Raw genomic sequence first — 23536 nt, 5'->3', positions numbered from 1 at the left:
CTATATAGGAGTTTTGAGAAGAGAAGTGGATAGTGGATTTGAATCACTAACTTTGTAGTTAGCAGTCCAGTGCTAACCTTACTGCACCACGCTAGGTGATGGCTTAAGTGAGGACAAAAATGTGTGGTTTCAGTTTAAACACTAAAACGAAACAGAAACTCTTTCTTGTGGCCGCATTGTACTAAGTGTGACTGAAAAACATGCATTCAAATAAATATGGTTTCTCTCTCATTCTAAGTTAGCATGGAGAGTCACTTCAAACAGATCTTGGGGTGTTTTCTGCATATCAAAACAGCTTCAATCTATAATGTGATGTTTAATCATAGTCTATACCTATGTCCCTAAAAGTTCCTCCTGCAAGGCATGTTAAAAGTCAAGTAGAGTAAAAGCTTTACTACCAATCTTAAAGTTAATTATTTAAAAGACTTAGTCTAATGAACATTCTATTTAGCGCTACCTAACTTTTCCTGGTGTGTGTTGCTGTAGAATAAGCACTGGACTGCTAACCTCAAGGTTGGCAGTTCAAACCCATTAGTTGCTTCTTGGAAAACCCTATATACAATTGCTATGAGTTGGAATCAACAACAATTTTTCAACTTCCATTCCGTGCCACTTCCTCATAACATGTGAGTTTCAGCTGTTGCTATTGTTAAGAGCCTTCAAGTGGGTTGTGACTCACAGTGACCCTGTATAGGGTTTCTGAAGAGTGATTAATAAATTTAAATTGCCAACCTGTGGTTCAAATGTCCTTGCAGTCCAGTGCTTGTCATAAAGTGGCACAGCACTTCTCTGAGTTTCAGCCATAGCCAACTCCATATGTTTTTTGTTTTGTTTTTTTATCTTTACCAGCTCACGTTCTGGTAATTTTTTATTTATCCAGACTCAAGGGCACAAGAACTTGTTCAAATATTTCTGAATTTGATATGGATCATAATGCCAGCATATTTTCAAAACTATACTATCAATAAATGAGCAGGAAAATACTATATACTTGTTTCCGGCTGATTCAGTTTAATGATTACACACAAGGTACTAGCAATAGGCTGGATAGATATTTTCATATATTCTTCATGACTTATATTCCATCTTATTATTTTTCAATGTAATTAAGTATGTTCATTAAATACTCCAGTACCATTTATTCAAAGATCTATATCACACAAAAAATCTACTTTTAGAAGAAACCATTGATGTCAGCATGAAAACAGCACCAATATTTACAAAGAATTTATTAAAGACTAATTTTTCAAAAAACCACAGGTAAGTTTTTTAGCAGTGAGGGAAAAAAAAGCCATCTTTTAATGCAAAATCTTTTATCTCTGCATAGGCAATGCTAGGATTCTTTCTCAACTATGTCTTCCTGGTTAACTCATATATTGAAACATTGCCAGAATGTAGTCTACCCTTATGAGATCTGCCCCAGACCCACTTGATGACAGATTCTCTCTCCTTTATGTTTCTGTGATCATTTGTGCATAATCTGTTAACATGTTTATCTTAATTTTGTAATTGTCTCTGTTTTTCGTCTCTGAGATCTTTGTGGAAAATAATGCGGGCTTAATCATCTTTGAATCCCCAGTACCTATAACACTGTGTAACATTACTAGGCATAGACATATAAGTCGGCACCCTTACTCCACAATTTAAAAAAGAGAAAGAAAAAAGAATGTAACGAAGTAAATTGTGACAACTTGGAATAGTGAATGTGCATTTGTAAACACTAATCAAATCTGAAATTCCTTGTTTTAAGAGCTAAGAATAGCTTTTCAGATATCATTGAATGTGTTTTAAAAGCAGTTTACCATCTTTCATACAGCAGAATTTAAGATTTGCTCAATGGAATGATATTTTAGGCCACAATATGTGAGATAGACACATGTGGAGGAGAGCTATGTAAATACAACTATATCAAGCATTTCCGTTTTTATTAGCGATATAAAAGGAGTTATACTAGCACTTAACAACAACAACAACAATACTAATATCCAAGTTTAAGGAAAAATAAAAATTTTTTTGGAACCTAGGAAAAGAGTCTGTGTTTCATAAATTGTCTTAAATATTTTGTATGTAAAATTCCGGCTGTTGTTCTGAATTAAATGGTACAATGCATCCCCTATCTAATTAAGTAACCATATGGAGACAAGATAGATTTACATAAACAAAAGTAGAGAACCCAGCTCTATTGTGTTGTCTTTTAGATTATGTAACTTGGCTTCCTGGATATGACTTTCTGCTCTGATGCTCATATTGCTATGGACCAATATGCTCTCAGACACTGAGTAGAATTTAAATAGCTATTGCTAAGGTACCTTATATCACTTCAGTTCTGTAGTAAGAGGTCCTGGGCTATTATAAAATCTCCATTTAATGATGACGTACTTATTAAAACCTAATAGTTTTGGGATGTAGCCAATGAGCAATGCATTGTGTATTATCACATTGATTGATAGGACATCCAAGTGCCAAATGGTTATGGTCTAACCATTTACTACATGTTCATTTAATAAATAGATGCTTCACAGCATGCTTCAATAATATTTGGCATAATAGAATTTTACTAACATATGAGGGTAAGTAAGAAATGATTACTACAAAACCATACTGTTGTTGTTATATGCCATCAATTTGGTTCTGACTCATAGTGACCCTATATAGGGTTTCTGAGGTCGTGAATCTTTCCAGACACAGAAGACCTCATCTTTCTACCTCGAAACAGCTAGTGTATTTGAACTACTGACCAGTTCTTTGCTTATCCTACAGTGCCACAGTACTGTTTTATTAAAAATATAAAAATGTGCAACTACTGTTTCTTGACATATCCTCCATCTAGTTCTATATACTTTGGGCGGTGGTGTTTCCATCTCTCTAAACTTTCCCCCCAAATTCTGCACTCTTCTGTTTATACCACATCAAAATGGCAGTTTTGTCATCTTCAAGGGACTCAAATCATGAGTTCTGTTTCAATGTTCTTTGTGTTTGGAGAACAAAATGCAGTCTGAAGAGGCAGGGTTATGGCTGTAGGTTGATGGGGTAAGGTTTCCTTTTAGTTCACTGAGTGCTTAATCACTATACCACCAGATATCCTTATTTCACTGTTGTTGGTGTTGTTAAATGCCATCAAGTCGGTTCCAACTCATAGTGACCTTGAATAGGGTTTCAGAGGAGCAACTGGTGACTTTGAACTGCCCTTGTGATTCAAACCTACTTTGTAGTCCAGTGCTTATCCTATAGCACCACACTCCTAATTGGAGTTTTATGTATCCCATCTAAGAGAAATTCATTATCATTAACCAAAACAAGGTCAAGGATCGATTATGGAACAGACCATAAATTGCTTATATGAACTTTCAGACTGAAGCTAATGAAAATTTAAACAAATCCACGAAAGCCAAATACTGAATGGTTTAAAAATCAAGAAATGTGTGTGACAGGGTTGCATTCTTTCACCATACTTATTCAATCTGTATGCTAAGCAAATAATCTGAGAAGCTAGATTATATGAAGAAAGACATGGCATTAAGATAGAAGAAGGACTCATTAACAACCTGCAATATACAGATGATACAACTTTATTTGCTGGAAGCTAAATGGACTTAAATGATTCACTAATGAAGATCCAAGAATATAGTCTTCAGTTTGGGTTGCACCTCAATGTAATGAAAATAACAATCCTCACAGCTGGATCAATAGATAATATCATGATAAACAGAGAAAAAATTGAAGTTGTCAAAGACTTCATTTTGCTTGGATCCACAATCAACACATGGAAGAAGAAGTCAAGAAATAAAAGAATGCACTACATTAGGCAAATCTGAAAAAAATAAATATTTTTTTTAAAGTGTTAAAGAATAAACATGTCACTTTGAGGACTAAGGTGCATCTGACCCAAGCCATGGTATTTTCAATTGCCTCATATGCATGTGAAAATTGGATACTGAATAAAGAAGGCAGTAGAAGAAGTGATGCATTAGAATTATGGTGTTGAAGAAGAATATTGAAAGTACCATGGACTGCCAAAAGAACAAACAAATCAGTCATGGAATAAGTACAACTAGAATGTTCCTTAGAAACAAGTATGGCGAAACTTTGTCTTTCTTTCTTTGGACATATTGTCAGAAGAGATCAGTCCCTGGAGAAGGACATAATGCTTGGTAAAGTGGAGGGGCAATGAAAAAGAGGCAGACCCCCAACAGGATGGATTGATGTAGCTGTTCAAACGTAACAATTGTGAGGATAGCATAGGATTGGACTGTGTTTCGTTCTGTTGTATATAGGGTTGCTATGAGTGGGAACTGACTTGAAGACAGCTAACAGCAATTTGGAGCAACTCTGGCCTGCAGTGTACCTGTTTCCTTCGCAAATATCATACATGAAAATGTTCAATTATCAGTAGTTTTGTATGGTTAAACCTAATAGATGACAATATGCTTTTCCCCAAACCCTTGTTTATTTGCAGAAACTTCTCCTGCTATACCCCTTGCACTTTAATTGAAGTTTCAGTTGCTATTTCTATTTAAAAAGAAAGTCTTTCCAAAGGAAAAATTTCAAAATTCTTCTCATTATTTGATTTCTTCACTTCAAACACTTTTCTGTACCTTTTACTTTTTCTGACTGTAGAGTGAATGTCTAAGTTGTTGAACAGTACTTTATGTTCTCTAAATTTTAGATTTTGTTTTTCCTCAAATATTTCTCCGGGACTATGTCCATAACACTTCCATTCTGACCTGAATCCTCAGACCAGCTAATGGAATAACTGAATAGTATTTAACTGAATATCATACTATAAATAGTGATGTGCCACACAGAGACTGACTCGGTTTCTGCCTTTGTTTTTGGTTTTGTGCACTGCTGATTTTACCATAAGTGAGGAATGCATGAGATTCTTGAGGTTCCATTCATCTGAATTGAAAGTCAGAAATCTGTGTTCAAATCTTGAATCCACTTTCTGCTAGCTATATGACCTTTGGAAAGAGGCATGATAAAATAATTTTCCTCCATGAGAAGCAGATACTAAAGACCTATCTCAGAGAGTTGTGACACTTAAAAGATGTGATTCATGTAGACAACTTTGTATCATAACCTGTAATCACTCAATAAATAGAAGCTTCACTATTTATTTCTGCTAACGTATTTTTCACCTTTCCTAACTTGACATAATTCTTTCCTTCATTGTTGTTAAGTGCTGTCAAGTCTGTTCTGACTCATGGTGATCCTAGGTAGGGTTTCTGAGGTTTGAACCATGACCTTGTTATTAGCAGTTCAGTGGTGGTGGTGGTGGTGACTCATAGCGACCCTGTACAGGGTTTCCAAGGCTGTAAATCTTTATGCGAGCAGAAAGCCTCATCTTTCTCCCACGGAACAGCTGGTAGTTTCGAACTACTGACCTTGAGGTTCGCAGCCCGATTCGTAACCACTACGCTTCAGTGCTTATCCTTAATTAAGTGAAACTTGGAGGTCAGGGATTGTTTAAAAAGGAATATCCAGCTACATTAATTAAAACTGTTTTTAGCCACAGATAGGAGAGCATCTGAATACCTGTTGCTTAAAACAAGTAGCTGTATGGTTCATTCTGTCAATGCTGTTAGTTCTGGTACCTCTCTCCTCGTTCATGTCTTCTCTTGATCATTTCCAGTTTTGTGCATAACGAGGGAGTTTAAGACTGAAACAAAGGAGAGAAGGGACAGTATCAGCCACACCTTTTCAGGAGGAAAGTTTTCTCAGAAATTTCTGTTCCTGACTCATTGGCCATATTAATGCCACATGACATTTCTATCTGCAAAGCAATAAACGGAATATAAGACTTTTCCAGTTTTCACTGGTAAAAATGGTACCATAAAATGTAGTCGAGAGGGTCTGATGACAGACAGAAATTGTCATTGCTTTATTAATACATAAGATAGCATGTGGCATTCTACTTTTTATTCTTTCTCTTCTGAATATTACAATTAATCAATTCTTAATTGAGGCCCTTGAGATAGTCAGCATACCTTCTGTCAGACATACCATTCTACTTTACTGCTTTAGGTTTCAGATCAGGGCTTAACTTGTTACTTTATCTAAAGGCCTTTTTTTTTTTTTTAAATGGCAGAAGGGTAACCTAATTGCTATTAGATCTGTTTGTTTTGTGAGTTGAGTGGTTAAAATTTGATTTATCGAATGATCTAGTGCCTTTATTTGTTTATTTGGCATTTCCTTTCTATTCATAGATTTGTTTACTTAGAGGACATTATTTATGACTCCCTGATGCTAGCACTCCTTGGAAACCTTATGTAACATCACCATGAATCAGAACCAACTTGCCAGCACTTAACTATGATAACAAAAAAGCCCTACCTAGTCATTGGAGTACCAGTGTCATACTGTAGGATAAGTACTATACTGCTAACTGCTAGATCAGTGGTTCAAACCCACCAATTCCTTAGAAACTCTATCCACTGGTAATGAACAGTAACAACACACTTTTCATGAATAGCTGCTAATTAAACAAAAATGCTTCATTCAGAAATGTAACTGTTCACTCAGGCTGTGTGAAAACCAACATGTTGTTAAGTGCCAATGAGTTGATTCTGACTCATATTGACCATGTATAGGGTTTCAGAGGAGCAGCTGGTGAGTTTGAACCACCAGCAATGTGCTTCAAACAGACCTTGTGATCAAACTTATCCTACAGTGCCATAACAGGACTCCAAAATCCACCAGTTTTTATTGCTGTTGTTAAGTGCAATTGCGTTTATTCTGACTCATAGCAACCCTGTATAGGGTTTTCAAGGAGCAACTGGCGAGTTCAAACCACCGACTTTGCGGTTCAAACTAACCTTGCAGTGAATCACATTATCCTGCGGCATTCATAGGGCTGTGTTTATATGCTTTATCAGGTGACCCTCTCATGTAACAGTTGATTAATTTCAACAAAATTCAAACCCCTGATGTGAGTCTTAGCTTTTTTTTTGCAAGTATAAGCTTTTGATGCCCATATCAAATCTTTGAAAAATTTTGTCATTTCCTTGAATATATGGATTTATGACAGCCTGCAGGGACTTGATATTTATGGAAGATGGAAATTGGAATGAGCCATCAGTAACAAAATGAATTAATGTATGATATGTTTTTTTTTTTTTAAATCCATTGTAAATATAATTTAAAATGTTAAAACAAACACAGGAAAGTCTTGAGATCCTAACCTGAAACTCCTCTTCCTTCATGTGATAGATACACATTTTATTTTTTGAAGGACTTTATTATTCTTTTATGACATAAACCGTTTACTCTCATACTATTTATATTATTTACTTTATATTGATTTTTGGTGCTTTGAATTACTTACACTTGAGTTAGCTGTCCTATTACAAATACATTTTAAGGCTTAGAGTATTTTTAGTCTTTTGTTATGTGAGTTTTTATTATTATTATTCTTAAGTTTATGTTCTTCAGGGGGGAAAAATAATCTTGTTTGTTAGAATCAAGCTATTGTTATGTTTAATTCATTGTCATCTCAAACATGGCTTGTGTGTTCCCAGTGGTAAGGAGTCTTTTTCATAACCCAGTGCCTTTTATTTCCTTCCCCTATACAAAACATAATTACAGGCAGTCACACTACTTGAAATGCGATAGATAGATAGATAGATAGATAGATAGATAGATAGATAGATAGATAGATAGAATGGGTATATTAGAAAACACCCCTAGACAGAGAAAATAACCCCTACTATTAGGATTGGAATCTTGATGTGAAACTGTAGGATCAGCACTGGAGTGCAAACCACAAAGTTGGCAATTCAAACCCACCAGCTGCTCCTCAGAAACCCTATAAAGGGTTGCTTTGACAGCACTCAGCAACAGCAATAATAGGTATGATTTATTTTTACCTTTGATACTGCTGACTGGTTGGACTTGAGCATGAGTAAGAAGAAGGTGTTTTTGTTGAGAATTGTATTTGTGGCATATGAAAAATCCGGTTAGGTCATAAAATGCAAGCTTTCTCCTGGGAACTGGAACCTGATGACTAGGATAGGTCTTCCAGTCGTTTCAGTAATTCATGATCCCCCACCAGTAAACCAGATGCTATCAAGTCAGTTGTGACTCATGGTGACCCCTGTGTCTCAGAGTAGAACTTTACACCATAGGTTTTTCAATGACTAACTTTTTCTTTTTTTTAAGTTTTTATTGTGAATTGAGTGATGGTTTACATGGGAGAACTTCGGTTTTATACTCATCGTTTCGTTGCAACGGTTACAATCTCCTCCATGCATCACCATTCAATAGTATTTGCTTTTATTACCTGTTTTTTTTTTTTTTTTTTGTTATTTGGGGAGGTATACACAAAAACACTCAGGAATATGTAAAAATTTAAAATAACCAAAGGGCACATTCTGTAATCCTGCCTCCTGGCCACCAGCACAATGACTAACTTTTCCAAAAGTCTTTGGGTGGATTCAAACTTCAAATAAGATGGTGAGCAGGGAAGCAAGTTGTACTACCCAGGAACTTCCCTTTCTCCAGTTTAGACCTAAAGACTGACTTGATCCCAATGGAAATAGCACTTTTGATGTTATTGACATTCTCGCTTTCTTCATTCTTTCGCTGAAGTGGCCTTAGGGCAGTACAAGATATCACACATCTTAGTCATCTCCGTATTGCTCAGCAGTCACATGGTTGTTATTGTGAAGTGCAGATGAGTCAGTTCTGGCCCATAGAGACCCTGTATAGGGTTTCCAAGGAGCAGCTGGTGAGCTTGAACTGCCAACCTTGCAGTTCAAACGGCTTTGCAATCTGGCGCATTAACCCACAGCGCCACACCAGGACTCCCAGTCAAATGGTTGTTATGTGCCGTGGAGTCGGTTCCTACTCATAGCGACCCTGCACAGGGTTTCCGAGGCTGTTAATCTTTACGGGAGCAGAACGCCTCATCTTTCTCCCGCGGAACCGCTGGTAGTTTCGAACTGCTGACCTTACGGTTCGCAGCCCGATTCATAACCACTACGCTACCAGAGCTCCTTAGTCAAATGGTAGTGCTCTTGATTTTGTGTATTCTGGCTTTAAGACTTGTTAAAAGTAGTGACAAGGCAGAGAAGCAAAGTCTTGGTCCATGCATTGTTCCCTTTTTATTTTACTTTTCTTTGCTGAGTTCTAAAAGTTGGGGAGAATCATATCTATCTTTTGCACTAGATATGATTATAGGCCCTAAAGTACATGCTTATAGCTATTTTAATGATTTGATTATTCTCAGCTTTATTAGCATAAATTCATAGTACATGGGAGCAAGGGGTTGTTGGAGGGCAGAGATATACACAAAGTAGACAGAGCAAACTCACATTTCTTAGATGATGTAGTATGTTTGTGAGACATTAGAGGAAACCCTATCCAAGAATACCAGGTAATCTCCAAGCTGTCATTGGTAAAGAAAGAGGATAATATGGAATTTTATGGAGTTGTCCTAAAAGTGAACACCCATTATCAACACTACCATCATTGGCAAACATTTTTTGAGAGAGCAAACTCTAAAACCCACCAGTTTTCCAAGTTTCAAAGCAGGTTGGAGCACTCACTGGTAGCAAGAGTAAATCTTGAGATTAGCCCTTTACTACATAGATATTTAATTCCAGGTCTCTCAGCAAAGGCAGTCAGATTGAAAATTGCAGTTAGAAAGTTCCCTTGTAATTTTTACTTCTCTAATAACACTGGTTTTTAAAGTGTTGAAGAGCAAAGATGTCAGCTTGAAGACTAAGGTACGCCTGACCCAAGCCATGGTATTTTTAATAACCTCATATGCATGCAAAAGCTGGACAGTGAATAAGGAAGACCATAGAAGAATTGATATCTTTGAGTGTGGTGCTGGAGGAGAATATTGAGAGTGCCATGAGCTGCCAAAAGAACCAATAGATCTGTTTTGGAAGAAATGCAGCCAGAGTGCTCCTTGGAGGCCAAGATGACCAAATTTTGTCTCTCATACTTTGGACATATTGTCAGGAGGGAGCAGTCTCTGGAGAAGGATATCATGTTTGGTAAGGTGGAGGGTCAGAGGAAGAGAGGTAGACCCCCAATGAGATGGATTGGCCAAGTGTCAGCATCGATGGAGTCGAACGTGGCAACAATAGTGAGGTGGGCCCAGGATCGGGCAGTGTTTCATTCTGCTGTGCATAAGGTCACTATGGGTTGGTATTGATTCGATGGCACCTAACAACAACAACAATAACACTGGAGGTGTGCCGAGCTGTTATTTTTGTTGTTAGCTGCCATCAAGTTAGTTCACACTCATAGTGACCCCATTTGCAATAAAACTAAATGCTGCAGGCTCCCTCACCATCTTCATGGTTTTTACTATGTTGATCCCATTATTCCAGCCTCTGTGTCAGTTCTTCTTGTAGAAGGCCTTCCTCTTTTTCACTGACCCTCTGCTTTACAAAGCAGGGTGTCCTTCTCCAGGGATTAGTTTCTCCTGAAAACATGCCCAAAGTATATGAGACAGAATCTTGCCATCTTCATTTCAAAGGAGCTTTCTGACTGTATTTTTTACCAAACAGATTTGTTTATTCTTCTGTCACTCAATATTCTTCACCAGTACTGTAATTCATATGCATCAATTCCTCATCAGTCTTCCTTAGTTATTGTTTAGCTTTCTCATGCATATGAGGCAATTAAAAATACCATGGCTTGGGCCATACACACCTTAGTCCTCATAATAATAGCATTGCTTTTAAAGAGTTAAAGGAGGCTTTGTAGCAGAGGTACCAATTCTTAGAGGGTGTGTAGGTTGACCTTTATGTGCTGCCAATGTAGGCTGTGTTCTGATACTCGGCTATCTTCTTCAATTTTGCAGGAACCAACAATGGTGAAGTCCTTCCCGAATCCATCCCATCAGCTCCTGGGACACTGCCTCATTTCATAGAGGAGCCAGATGATGCTTATATAATTAAGAGCAACCCCATTGCTCTGAGGTGCAAAGCAAGGCCAGCCATGCAGATCTTCTTCAAATGCAATGGCGAATGGGTCCATCAAAATGAGCATGTTTCTGAGGAAAGTCTGGATGAGAGTTCAGGTAAGAGGGCTGTCTTAGTTATTTAGTGCAGTAGTGCGTAGTGAATTATGAATTGGGCTGCCAGCCACACCATGGGAGAAAGATGAAGCTTTCTACTCCTGTAAAGATTACAGCCTCAGAAACACTATTCAGGGTTTATATGAGTCAGAACTGACTGAACAGCACAGAGCACAGCGCCATAACAGAAATCTTACATATGAGTGGCTTTAACAAAGAGACATTTATCTTCTCACCGTTTAGGAGGCTCGGAATTGGAATTCAGAGTACTGGATCTAGGCGAAGGCTTTCTCTCTGTCAGTGTTGGAGGAAGGTTCTTTTCTCTTCAGTTTCTGCTTCCTGGTTGCTTAGAGATCTCCATGTACTGCCTTGGCATCTTTATTACTCCTTCTCTTCTCTACTTGCGTCTTTAGTCTCTTTTATAGCTCAAAAGAGATTTACTCAAAATGTACCCTACACAAATCCTGTCTCATTAACATAACAAAGAAAACACATTCCCAAATAGTGGAAATATAACATTAATGTGGGAGAGTTAAAGCAGATAGCTGGTGAAATTATTTCAATTAGTAGCATAAGTTCATAAATGGAAGAGTAAGGAGTTCTTAATAAAGTTTATGGATATTTGGGTGGTGGTAGTGAAATACCTTTCAAATGTTGCTATTAGATGCAGTCAAGTTGATTCAGACTAATAGCAGCCTTATTTACAACTGAATGAAACACTGTTCAGCCTTGTACATCGCTCAGCCTTGTACCATCCTCACAATCATTTTACGTTCGAGCCCATTGTTGCATCCTCTGTGTCAGTCAGTCTTATTGATGGATGGAATGGTAAGGAAGAATGAGGTAAAGGTAAAAAAGAATGAGGAAGTTAGGGCAATGCTAGAGAATCAGGTGAGATAGAATGAGATCTGCTTTACAATGATCCCCATAGAAATAAGACTAGATGCTTGATATAAGGAGCCCTAGTGTGCAACTGGACAGCACTTAACAACAACAACAAGTGTGCTAATGTAGGATAAGCACTGTACTGGTAACTGAAATGTTGGTAGTTCAAACCCACCATCTGCTCTCAGAAACTCTGTACAGGGTTGCTATGAGTTGGAGCTGACTCTACAGCACACGACAACAACAGCAATAACCTAATATAAGAAGTGTTGTAATAAGTAAGACAGAGCAGCTAGTTGAATGCATGACATACAAGTTGGAATAGAAATTTACTGAGATATTAAATGAATGGGGATGCAATTATTATAAACAGTTAAATTAAAGAGAATAATCTGACATTATTTATCAGAGAAGTTGAATTTGAACTTTATTTACCCTGTTTGCTGTGCCAAAATGTTGAATCAAGATCTGAGGTAACCAAGAAAGATATGACTTACATGTGGACCTTGGATAGAGCAACATCTTACTAACACAATCATCTTCGATAGTGGTGTCAGTTCTGAGTACCCAGTGTGTCATTCCACACAACAGCTGATGTAGGGATGATGGTTTGCATGCACTTGTTTTATGTTACAGAAGAAGGACCTTCATCCCATCCTGTCAGGAACCATATAGCAGTGAGGTAGGTCAGGTACTATGTGATACTCAAGCATAAGCAATAAACAGAGTAGAAAAGGAGTTTCCCTAAAAGGAAAAAGAAACTAGGACAATGGGAGGCTGTTTTCAGCCTCCATTATCAGATAATGTCCCAGGACCAAGGACTGATTAGGCGTCTCGGTGAGGGTCAGAGACTGCACAATTGACTATTTTCTCAACAAATTGCTTATGGGATTTAACAAAGATATGTAGGTCTGAAATTTTCTAGAATTCAGAGATAGGAAAGTAAATTTGGTAATTATTAGTAAAAAAAAAAAAAAAAAAAATTAAGCCATGCAGATGGATGAGCTGTCAAGAGAGAATTGTTGTTGTTGTGAAGTGCCGTCAAGTTGGTTCCGACCCATAGTGACCCTGTATAGGGTTTCTGAGGAGCAGCTGGTGACCTTGAACTGCCGACCATGCAGTTCAAATGGCTTTGCAGTCTGGCGCATTAACCCACAATGCCACACCAGGATTCCCAAGAGTGAATAGGCCATATGAAATGAAAGGAATATGGAGATACGTCTCTTTACAAGTCAGGAATGTAAGCCTCATTGTTCAGCAAAGACATAGCCAAGAAGTTTGTGATCTAAATGCAAAAGAAAAAAAAAACGTTTCAAAAGGTCTTCATGTAGTAGTCCACCTTTGTCTACAAATCAGTGAAGACGAAGACAAAGAACTAAACATTGTATATAGAAACAGTGCAGCCATTATACAGTTCTGAGCTAATTTGTGGATGCAGTATAAACCCATAGCTTCAAAAGGTAGAGGATGACCTAAAACCCTATCACAATTCCCTATACATTTCAGACTGGATCAGGTATGAAAGGGAATATTTAAAAAACAAATTTTTGGTTAAAGATACCGTTCTTCAATTTCCAAAAAAAACATGGTAAAGATTGAGTTCGAATGTGAGAGTTTAAAGGGATCTTAGTGACTAGTTTACACCCCTACTTTAAAAATGAACTGTAACTAGTTAATGGCATAGTAATTTCTAAAACTCAGATTTAGATTGCAATCAGTATGTACTTTGTTGTTAGATTCCATCAAGTCAGTTCCAACTCATAGCATCTCTATGTACAACAAAGCAAAACACTGCACGGTTCAGCGCCATCCTCACAATTGATGTTACACTTGAGCCCATTGCTGTTGCCACTGTGTCAGTCCATCATTGAGGTTCTTCCTGTCTTTGCTGACCCTATACTTTACCAAGAGGCCGTGGAACAAGAGATATCATTGCTGATATCCGATGGACCTTGGCTGAAAGCAGAGAATATCAGAAAGATGTTTACCTGTGCTTTATTGACTACACAAAGGCTTTCAATTGTGTGGATCATGACAAGCTATGGACAACGTTGCGAAGTATGAGTGTTCCAGAACCCTTAATTGTACTTCTGAGGAATCTGTACCTGGATCAAGAAGCAATTGTTCAAACAGAGCATGGGAACACTGAATGTTTTAAAATTGGGAAAGGTGTGTGACAAAGTTGTGTTCTTTCACCATACTTATTCAACCTGTATGCTGAACAAAAATACGAGAAGCTGGGTTCTATGAAGAAAAACGTGGCGTCAGGATTGGAGGAAGACTCAGTAACAACCTGCGATATGCAGATGATACAACCTTGCTTGCTGAAAGTGAAGCGGACTTGAAACATTTACTGATGAAGATCAAAGAACACAGCCTTCGGTATGGATTGCATCTTAATGTCAAGAAAACAAAAATCCTCACCACTGGACCAATAAACAACATTCTTATCAACGGAGAAAAGATTAAAGTTGTCAAGGACTTCATTCTTCTTGGATCAACTATCAACACTCTTGGAAGAAGCAGTCAAGAGATCAGACGACATGTTGCGTTAGACAAATCTGCTGCACAGGAACTTTTTAAAGTGTTGAAGAGCAAGGATGTTAGCTTGAGGTCTAAGGTGTGCCTGACCCAAGCCATGGTATTTTCAATAACCTCATATGGATGCGAAAGCTGGACAGTGAATAAGGAAGATCATAGAAGAATTGATGCCTTTGAATTGTGGTGTTGGATGAGAATACTAAAAGTGCCATGGACTGCCAAAAGAACAAATAGATCTGTTTTGGAAGAGGTGCAGCCAGAGTGTTCCTTGGAGGCCAAAATGGCTAAACTTTGTCTCTCATACTTTGGACATGTTGTCAAGAGGGAACAGTCTCTAGAGAAGGATGTCATGCTGGGTAAGATGGAGGGTCAGAGAAAGAGAGGAAGACCCCCAACAAGATGGATCAGCCAGGTGGCATCATTGATGGCGTCAAGTATGGCAGCGGTAGTGAGGTTGGCCCAGGATCGGACATTGTTTTGTTCTGTTGTGCATGGGGTTGCTATGAATTGGTTCCGACTCGATGGCACCTGACACCAACAACATACTTTATCAAGCTTGAAATCCTTTTTTAGGGACTGGTGTAGCATAGTGGTTATGAATCGGGTTGCTAATCTCAAGGTCAGCAGTTCAAAACTACTAGCAGTTCCATGGGAGAAAGATGAGGCTTTCTGCTCCCATAAAGATTTACAGCTTTGGAAACCCTATGCAGCATTGCTATGAGTCGGGACCGACTCCAAGGCACATAACAACCACCACCTCCTGATAATGTGCATCAAGTATGAGAGATAAAATCTCACAATCCTGGCTTCTAAGGTGCAATCTGTCTGTACTTTTCCCAACACAGATCTTCTGGCGGTCCATAACACTTTTGGTATTCTTCTCTAATACCATAATTCAAATGCATCAATTCTTCTACAGTCTTTCTATTCATTATCCAATTTTAACATGCATATTATATGGTTGACAATACCATGGCTTGGATCAGGTGCACCTTAGTCTCAAACTGATACCTTTGTTCTGAACACTTTGAAGAGGTCTTGTGCAGATTTGTCTAATGCAATTCATTGCTTTTTGGACTGCTGCTTCCATACGACTGATTGTGGATCCAAGCAAAAGGAAGTCTTTGACAACTTCAATCTTTCCTCCTTTTATCATGATACTGTTTATTGGTCCAGTTGAGAAGAATTTATTTTCTTTATTTTTGCATTGAGGTGCAATCCATACTGTAGGCTGTTGCAGTATTTGACTTTCATCACTAAGCTTTGTAAGTCCACTTTGCTTTTAGCAAGCAAAATTTTATCATCTACATATCATAGGCTGTTAATGAGTCTTAATCCAAACCTAGTGCCATATTTTTCTTCATTTAATTCAGTTTCTCAGATTATTTGCTCATCATACAGATTGAATGCATACAATGAAAGGATACAACCCTGGTGAACAACTTTCCTGATTTTAACCTGAATATATTGTTGTTGTTAAGTGCTATCTAGTAAGTTCTGACTCATAAGGACCCCATATAGGATTTCTGAGGAGCAGTTGATGAGTTTGAACTGCTGATCTTGCACTTCAAACCTATTTTATGGCTGAATGCTTATCCCACAGTGTCACTACATAATAGATGACAGAGCCCTGGTATGGCACTGTAGGATAAGCACTGAATTGTTAACCATGAGGTCAGCAGTTAAAACTCTCTCATCACTCCTTGGAAACTATACAGTGTCACTGTGAATTCGAAATTACTTGACAGTACTTAATGCCAACAACAATATATAGATATAGAGTAAGGACCCCTAATAGTGCAAATTACTGCTAACTAAAAAAGTTGGCAGTTCAAAGTTTAATTCTGCCCAGTGACTTCCTAGAAAGATCTGGTAATCTGCCTCTTTATGAATTAGAGCCAAGAAAACTCTAGAGGGTAATCCCATTGTATCGCTTGGGGCTGCCATGTCTTGAAATCAATTCAGTGACAACCAGAAATACCACCAGCAACAGATATAAGGTATATTTCCTTGACAGTCTTAGCCATTTTTACCAACAGATTTTTATGCTTTCTTTCCTAATCAAAATATTGACAAGTAAGATTGCTGGGAAAAAAATTTCTTTTAAAGAGTTTCAGCACATGGCTCATGATTTTCCATCATGAACCTGTTTAGTATTTAGTTTCTAAACTGTGCAATCCTGTACTTACTTTTTGGAGCATTAATCTTTTTATTCCTGATATTTTAAAATACATATATGTAAGGGCCAACCCTTTTCCAATAGTATATTCTAACATGGCTATACAAAAGTTTATAACAATATAAGATATGAAGACATCCCCAGGATGGCAGGCATTTTCCATTTTGAAAAGAAGAGTTACTGTCATCAAGGTAAAAGAAGAGGGCATGGGAAGGGCAGTTATGCTGTGTGTCGCAAAGGACAAATATTTCTTCAGACCATTATTGTAAAAACTCAAGAAAATGTCTTTATGCTAAAAGAAACATTTTTTGATGGTAACCAAGGGTGGGAGGAGAGGGAGACTATTTCACGGGCTAGAGGGTACAAACCTGTTTACCTGGATAATGGTGGTAGTGATGTACCATGAATTTGGTTCTGACTCATAACAACCCTGCATAGGGTTTCCGAGGCTGTAAATCTTTATGGAGCAGAAAACCTCATCTTTGTCCTGTGTAGCAGCTGGTAGTTTCAAACTGTTGACTTTGAGGTTGGCAGCCCAACTCGTAACCACTACACTACCAGAGCTCCTTTTACTTGCATAATGAGGAGGACAATACACAAGAAGAGGGACACTGGCTAAAGAATGATGAAGATAAGTGAAGACACAGGAGGTTATGCAAGAGCTAAAAGGCATAGAAGTAAATAGTGTTGTGTATTTAGAACAACTTTAGAACAACTCTGTACAGCGGGTAGATACATAGACATATTCATAGGCTGAAGGTACGGGAGGCAAAGCTGGAGTATATCCACACAGATACAAAGGTTTGAAAGAGTGTAATTTGTAAATAGCTATTTACTTTTACTTCAAACACACCTTTGGATGTGGTGGAGCATGCCTTGGGGAAAATGATGAAAACTTCTTAGATATTATCAAGCATCTTAAGTCAATGAGTTACTGGGCCAGCTTGGGAGCTCAGGACCCTAGTCTCAGGGGACACCATGGTCAATTGGTATAATGTAGTCCACAATGACAATGTTCTACATCCTACTTTAGTGAATAGTATCTGATATCTTAAAAGATCATGAGTGGCCATCTAAAGTGCAACTACTGGTCTCTCTGTGGGTAAAAGAAAGAAAAGTGATAAAAATAGAAGATGCTAGAAATCAACTAGTCCAATAAACCAGGGAGCTCTGGTAGTGTAGTGGTTACAAACTGGGCTGCGAACCACATGGTCAGCAGTTCGAAACTACCAGCTGTTCCATGGGAGAAAGATGAGGCTTTCTGTTCCCATAAAGATTTACATCCTCAGAAAACCTGTACAGGGTTGCTATTAGTCAGAACCGTCCCTACAGCGTATAACGACAACAATATACCAATGGAGTGTGTGAACATCAGTTATCGTGACTCTAAGACCAGAAGAACTAGATAGTGCCTAGCAACCAATACCAACCACTCTGAAAGAGACCACATTAAAAAGGTCCCAGATAGAATAGGAGAAAAGGTAGAGCAGAACTTAAAAAATTGTTTTTAAAAAATCTAGGATTAGTGGTCAGAAAGGGACTGGAGGAACCAGAGGCTATGGCTCCTGACCACCCTTCAAGTATGGAAAGGAACTCACCCTCATGATATATGGGGGACAACAAGAGTAGTAAGCTGTGCTCACTATGGAATAGTCAATCATTCAAGATCAAAAGGGCAACATTTACCTTAGGACAATGTTGAGAAGGGATGGGAAGGAGGGTGGAATGGAAATAGGAATCACAGGGAGTGGGATGACTGTTGTTACATGGAGGGGATTGCAGTCATTGAGATCTAACAAGTGTTTGATTAGTTGACTGTAATACTGATGATCTTGTCTGTAAACCTTCACTCAATTCACAATAAATGCTTAAAAAAACAAAAAAGAAGAGGGTAAATTAAGTGTTGGTGTCAGGACATTTTATGATTTTCTACTCTCAAGTATGATGCCAAATACAGAAGATGGATAGAATTGATGTTGGGAGACATGGAATCAAAGATAATAGCAATTTCTTATGTTGGTGTGAAAAATGAGAAGAAAGATCGAAATTTGGAAGAGGATGGCATGGGAACAAATATTTCCTGTGACAGCCAAAGCCTGCAAAATAGTGAAAGAATATGAAAATCTTGTATGTTTTATTCTCAATTAGTCAAACTGGAAGGACGTCAAATACCACTGGCTCAGTGGGGCTGTATGTCCTATCATCCGATGTCTTTGCCCTAGATTTTGCCTAGTAATGAACTCAAAATAGCAGAATCCCATTGGGCAAGCTGCTCCAAATGAAATACAGGAAGAACATTGAAAATCATCAGTCAGTTTTTGTATCACTGTTAGCACATTCAGTCTCACTTAAAGACCTCTTGATAAGTATTGCAGGCCAATTTAACATTGCATCCTCTTACAAATGCCAAACATTCTGTTGTGTTGTTTCTTTCCTTTTTATTTCTTCCAGCATTGCTAGGCAACTCCCTGTCCTCAGATAGTAACCTTGATTGCGTTCTCTGCTTCCATGTAAAAATCTTCCCTATCCAATTCTTTTTTAAAAAAAAGCCAATAAAAGTCATATATTTCAAGTAACTGGGCAGAACAAAAATTTATAAATGACAAAATCTGAAGAGATCATATAACAATTTTTTAAAATGCTGTTGTGAAATAATTTAAATTTTAACAGTTAACTTTTTGAAAAGAATTTAATAAGCGCAACCTTTTCTTCCAAGTTATTGTGATTGAATCAATAGAAAATAAATGTCTCTTCCTCAACAGTTTTCTTCTGTGTAGTTAATGAAAATTGCTGTCTACCACACATTGCAATTATGTTTCCTAAGCTCTGTATTAATAGTGGAATAGTGGAAACTGGAACAAGATGAGTGGAGATATTATACCCCAAACCAATACATAAGTGCAATTAAGGTTGGAAACAAAATGGCCTAAGTTATTGAAAAATAGATGCATTACCTCCCTTGGGTTCTTCAGTGCAGAGCCGGAGAGCAAGATTTGACTACCTTTACAGACTTAATGGCTTTTGATTAGGTCTGTAAACTAATTCCTCCAAATCCAGGAGGAGTGAATGACACTGTGAAGCCAAGGACAGTAGTACCACCTCTGACCAGAGAGCAAAGTGTCCACTTTTTTCTAACTCCTTTTGGAAGTGGCACCTTATAGATATTTGGACAAATATCTGAAATCCCAAATAATTTTTATATCCTTTTTACATCTTTTAAATTAAAATTTTTTTAAATTTAAAATGTGTATGTTCTTTTTACAGGTTTTCTTTCTTCAGAGAAATAACAAGAAATTATAGGACCTAGAAGAGCTTGGAGTAGACACAGAATCTTTTGTAGTTCCAAACTGGAAGCAATAAGTCCTTTCAGTTGTTAAAGGCTGCAAACTGCCTTTGGTCTTTTTGGTAATTTGGCCCCGTCATCTAACAGTTCAAATACGAAGAAAAAGGATCTTGTGTTTTCATGCAATTTAGCTTGGAAAACCCAGAGCCAGAGTTCTTTCCTGCAAAAAGTACAATTTATTTGACATGAATTACTGTGTTTTCACAGACATGGCTATACCTCTTAGTAATGTACACTTTCAGTTCTCTGCACAAGCCAAGGGATCTTCTTTCATTTGTTCTGCCTCATTTCATTTGGAAATATGGGAACTCTTCTTTCTCGTGTTCTTCCTGTGTTAACATCTGGAAGCTTAGAGTTAAGAGGTACTCCCAACCCAGGATTCATGCCCCTGAAAAAAGGGTGAAGAATTCAGTAACATAGAAATTAAGAGTTTCAATATAACATGCAGACACATACACACAAGTACCCCAATAGCAATAACAATAAACAAAACACATCTTGGCAATCAAGACAATATTGCCTGTGGGAAATTGAGTTATCAATAAGCAAAACCACTTCTTTATTGTTCAATAAAAACAGGAGTTCCCTTAACAATGCTCCGTGGCTTTTATCTTATTCTGCCTCTGAGATATTGAACTCTAATGAGTGAAATAATGTGTATTCCAGTGTGTTATGGGAAAAGTCTCAACTCCGGTAAACTAATATTTTTCTTCTTAAAGAATATCATTTCAGGGATTTCATTGTGTGTGATTTCCTTTTTAAAACAACTGGAGACACTCTCTGGGGATAAGAGGTTAATGGATTGTTTTAGGAAAAGGAGATGAGTAGAAATAAAAATGTATTAAATCTTTAAAGTTTGTGTCTAAGAACTTTTCTCGGCTGGTGATGGGGATTTGAGTAAAGTATCTTCCAGAAAGTCATTAATTTGAAGTTACCTTCAATGATCCACAAATCACCAAAGTACATTTGGGAAGCATATATTTTAGACTACATAACGTAGAAATAATCAATCTCTCAAGTGTTCCATTGACAGTTTGTAGGTTTAAAACTCACTTTTATAGAAGCATCTCCCACCCCACTTTGGAGTTCATCTTGTTCAGCACTCTGCCTTTCAGACAGGACTGACATATTCTCTATACGTTTTCAGGAACCTAATAAGAATTCCCCATATATCCTGTGGCAGGGTAAGAAGTTCTCTTGTATCTAATTTAATCTTTCCTATAAAAATATAGAGCCATATACTAATGCTTCATCTTTAGCAGACATAGAAAATGGCTAATCGCTTTATGTACTTTAACAAAAATTCCTGTTATTGACTAGAGATTTTGTCCTATGCCTCAAATTCTTGAACAGTGTGTTAGAACTTTGGCAATGGCTTCCGGTTATATAACATGCGTGTTGCTGTTGTTAAGTGTCGTTGAGTGGGTTCTGACTCATAACGACCCCGTATAGGGTTTCTGAGAAATAGCTGATGAGTTCAAACCACTGACCTTGCAGTTCAAACCGACCCTGAGGTTAAATGCTTATTCTGTGGTGCCTTACAGTGTATATTTATCTGAAATAGGAATCATAAGTATCTAAAAAAGAAAGAAATGAAAAAAACTGAGACTAGGCTTGTTGTAATAGTAGCTTTCAGGTTCCGTTGTGTTGGTTCCAGCTCATAGTGACCCTGCATAGGGTTTCTGAGAAGTGGCTGGTGGGTAATTAGCAGTCCAGTGCTTATCTTACAGCAGCACCCCAGGACTCCAGACTAATGGTTTGGAGCATGGATATTGGTTATACGTTTGAAATCTGCCTCTCTATTTACCAACTCTTTTGGGGTATAAGTGTTGCTTAGCTTCTTTCCACCTTAGTTTCTCCATGTGCCAAATAGCAATAATATCTCTAGTACATAGAATTGTTATATATAACCTAATACAAATGACATGCTTTGCCAGGACCTCAAAGATTAAAAGCAAACTCACTGACATTTTGAGTTGATTCCAACTCATAGTGATCACTTATAGGGTTTCTGAGCCTGAAAATCTTTATGGGAACTGAAAGCCTCATCTTTCTCCTTTGGAGCAGCCAAAGAGTCTGAATTGCTGACCTTGTGGTTTGCAATCCAGTGCTTACCCTACTGCTCCATCAGGGTTCTATTAGCTAGGACTTAGCATCATATAGGGTGTAACACCGTAGGATAAATAATGGACTGCTAACTGCAAGGTTGTCAGTTCAAGCCCACCAGTCACATGGTGGGTCAGAACTCACTGGACTACATTTAATAACAACAAGAAGGACAATGCTGTATTCATTCAAGGTAAACTTTAAAACGGATGCTTTTTTTTAATGTTTTATTGTGAGTTATATGATAGTTTACATGAGAGAACTTTAGTTTTGCATTCATTCCATCCTATATCATTTCATTGCCATGGTTCCAATCCCCTCCATGCATCATCTACTGACCAAAGGGTATATACTAGAAACCCGCTCCCTACACTTGCCCCTCCTCCCTCAGTCTTTGGCCTCCAGTCCCTCTCCCTCTCTGGATCCAAAGTCCCCAGCCGCTTCATCACTCCACGTCATCATCTCTGTCTCCATCTCAGGCATCTCTGCTTCTCTAGATAGGGTCCCGCTCTCAGCTCTTCTCTGTTGGTGGTCCTAGAGACCTCTGCTCCTAGACTGTAGAAATAATCACTCCCTTCCTTGCTACAAAATGTCTACCTTTGCATTTCTAACCCTCATAATCAGTCCTGATAACCATTATTCACTACTGTATTGCGAGTTACCCATCTGTATTTCATTTCATCAGCTCCGCCTAGACAGATTGAATAGTACTCACTGGTGATTCTGCCTTTCTCCATGCCCCCTAGCTCTAGGTTCCCTCTTGAAAGCTTATAAGCCAGTCACTTCTTGCCTTTGTAGTCCCCCACTCCCCATTTGGGTATCCAATGTCCAAGTTTCCCATCTCTGTCTACTCTGTGTGTGGAGGGGGTGGGAATGTTTCTTGCTGTAAGGATTTGTTGCTTCTTTTGAGTCACTGCATTCGTAGGTATAGGTAAAGTTCATCAGATTGTGTCAGCTCAATCTTTTTTTTTTCCCTCTTCTTTCTTCTCCTGGTTGAGCTCTGATCATCCAGTCATCCGGTCCAGGTCATGTGGGTGCCATCTGCAAGTGTGGGTGTTCTTGTGCACATGCCCTCTCTTCCCATCAGCTGGTAGCTCCACTCTCCACTCTAGTCCTCTGTGGCCATGCCACTGACTCTGGGCCCAGGAGTCCCCAGGTCTCCTCACACTGCTTGCCAACCAGGTCCCCAACTGGGTCCACAGTAGCCCACTGAACATTGTAAGGCTTAGCTTGCTGCTTCATTGCTGCCTTTACCCCACTTACACCTATTGGTGATGTGTGTGGTCACCAATTAGGGCGCGTATTTCCGTTGAGGCTTAAGTCTTGGAAGGGGGTTTGCATTGAGAGGATCCGACCACTTGCCTTGATGTTTCCTAGGGAAGCGATTTGTTTGCTCTTCTAGTAACAGTCCATCTGCCTCTATTGTTTTGTATTTTTCTGTAGGTCTTTC

At 38.3% G+C, this 23536-nt stretch overlaps 1 protein-coding gene across 1 annotated transcript in view; it reads left to right on the top strand.

The window, feature by feature from the left end:
* Positions 1–23536, top strand: part of UNC5D (unc-5 homolog D (C. elegans)) — an 890335-nt gene that overhangs the window by 493234 nt on the left and 373565 nt on the right. Inside the window, exon 2 of the mRNA XM_006859970.1 lies at positions 10817–11035. Coding sequence (XP_006860032.1) covers positions 10817–11035 — 219 coding nt within the window. The remainder of the gene's footprint in view (positions 1–10816; positions 11036–23536) is intronic.

The sequence above is a fragment of the Chrysochloris asiatica genome, unplaced genomic scaffold (assembly GCF_000296735.1).
Source record: "Chrysochloris asiatica unplaced genomic scaffold, ChrAsi1.0 scaffold00035, whole genome shotgun sequence".
NCBI lineage: Eukaryota > Metazoa > Chordata > Mammalia > Afrosoricida > Chrysochloridae > Chrysochloris > Chrysochloris asiatica.
The sequence above is the reverse complement of the archived record's forward strand: the minus strand, read 5'-3'. Positions and strand labels throughout refer to the sequence as shown.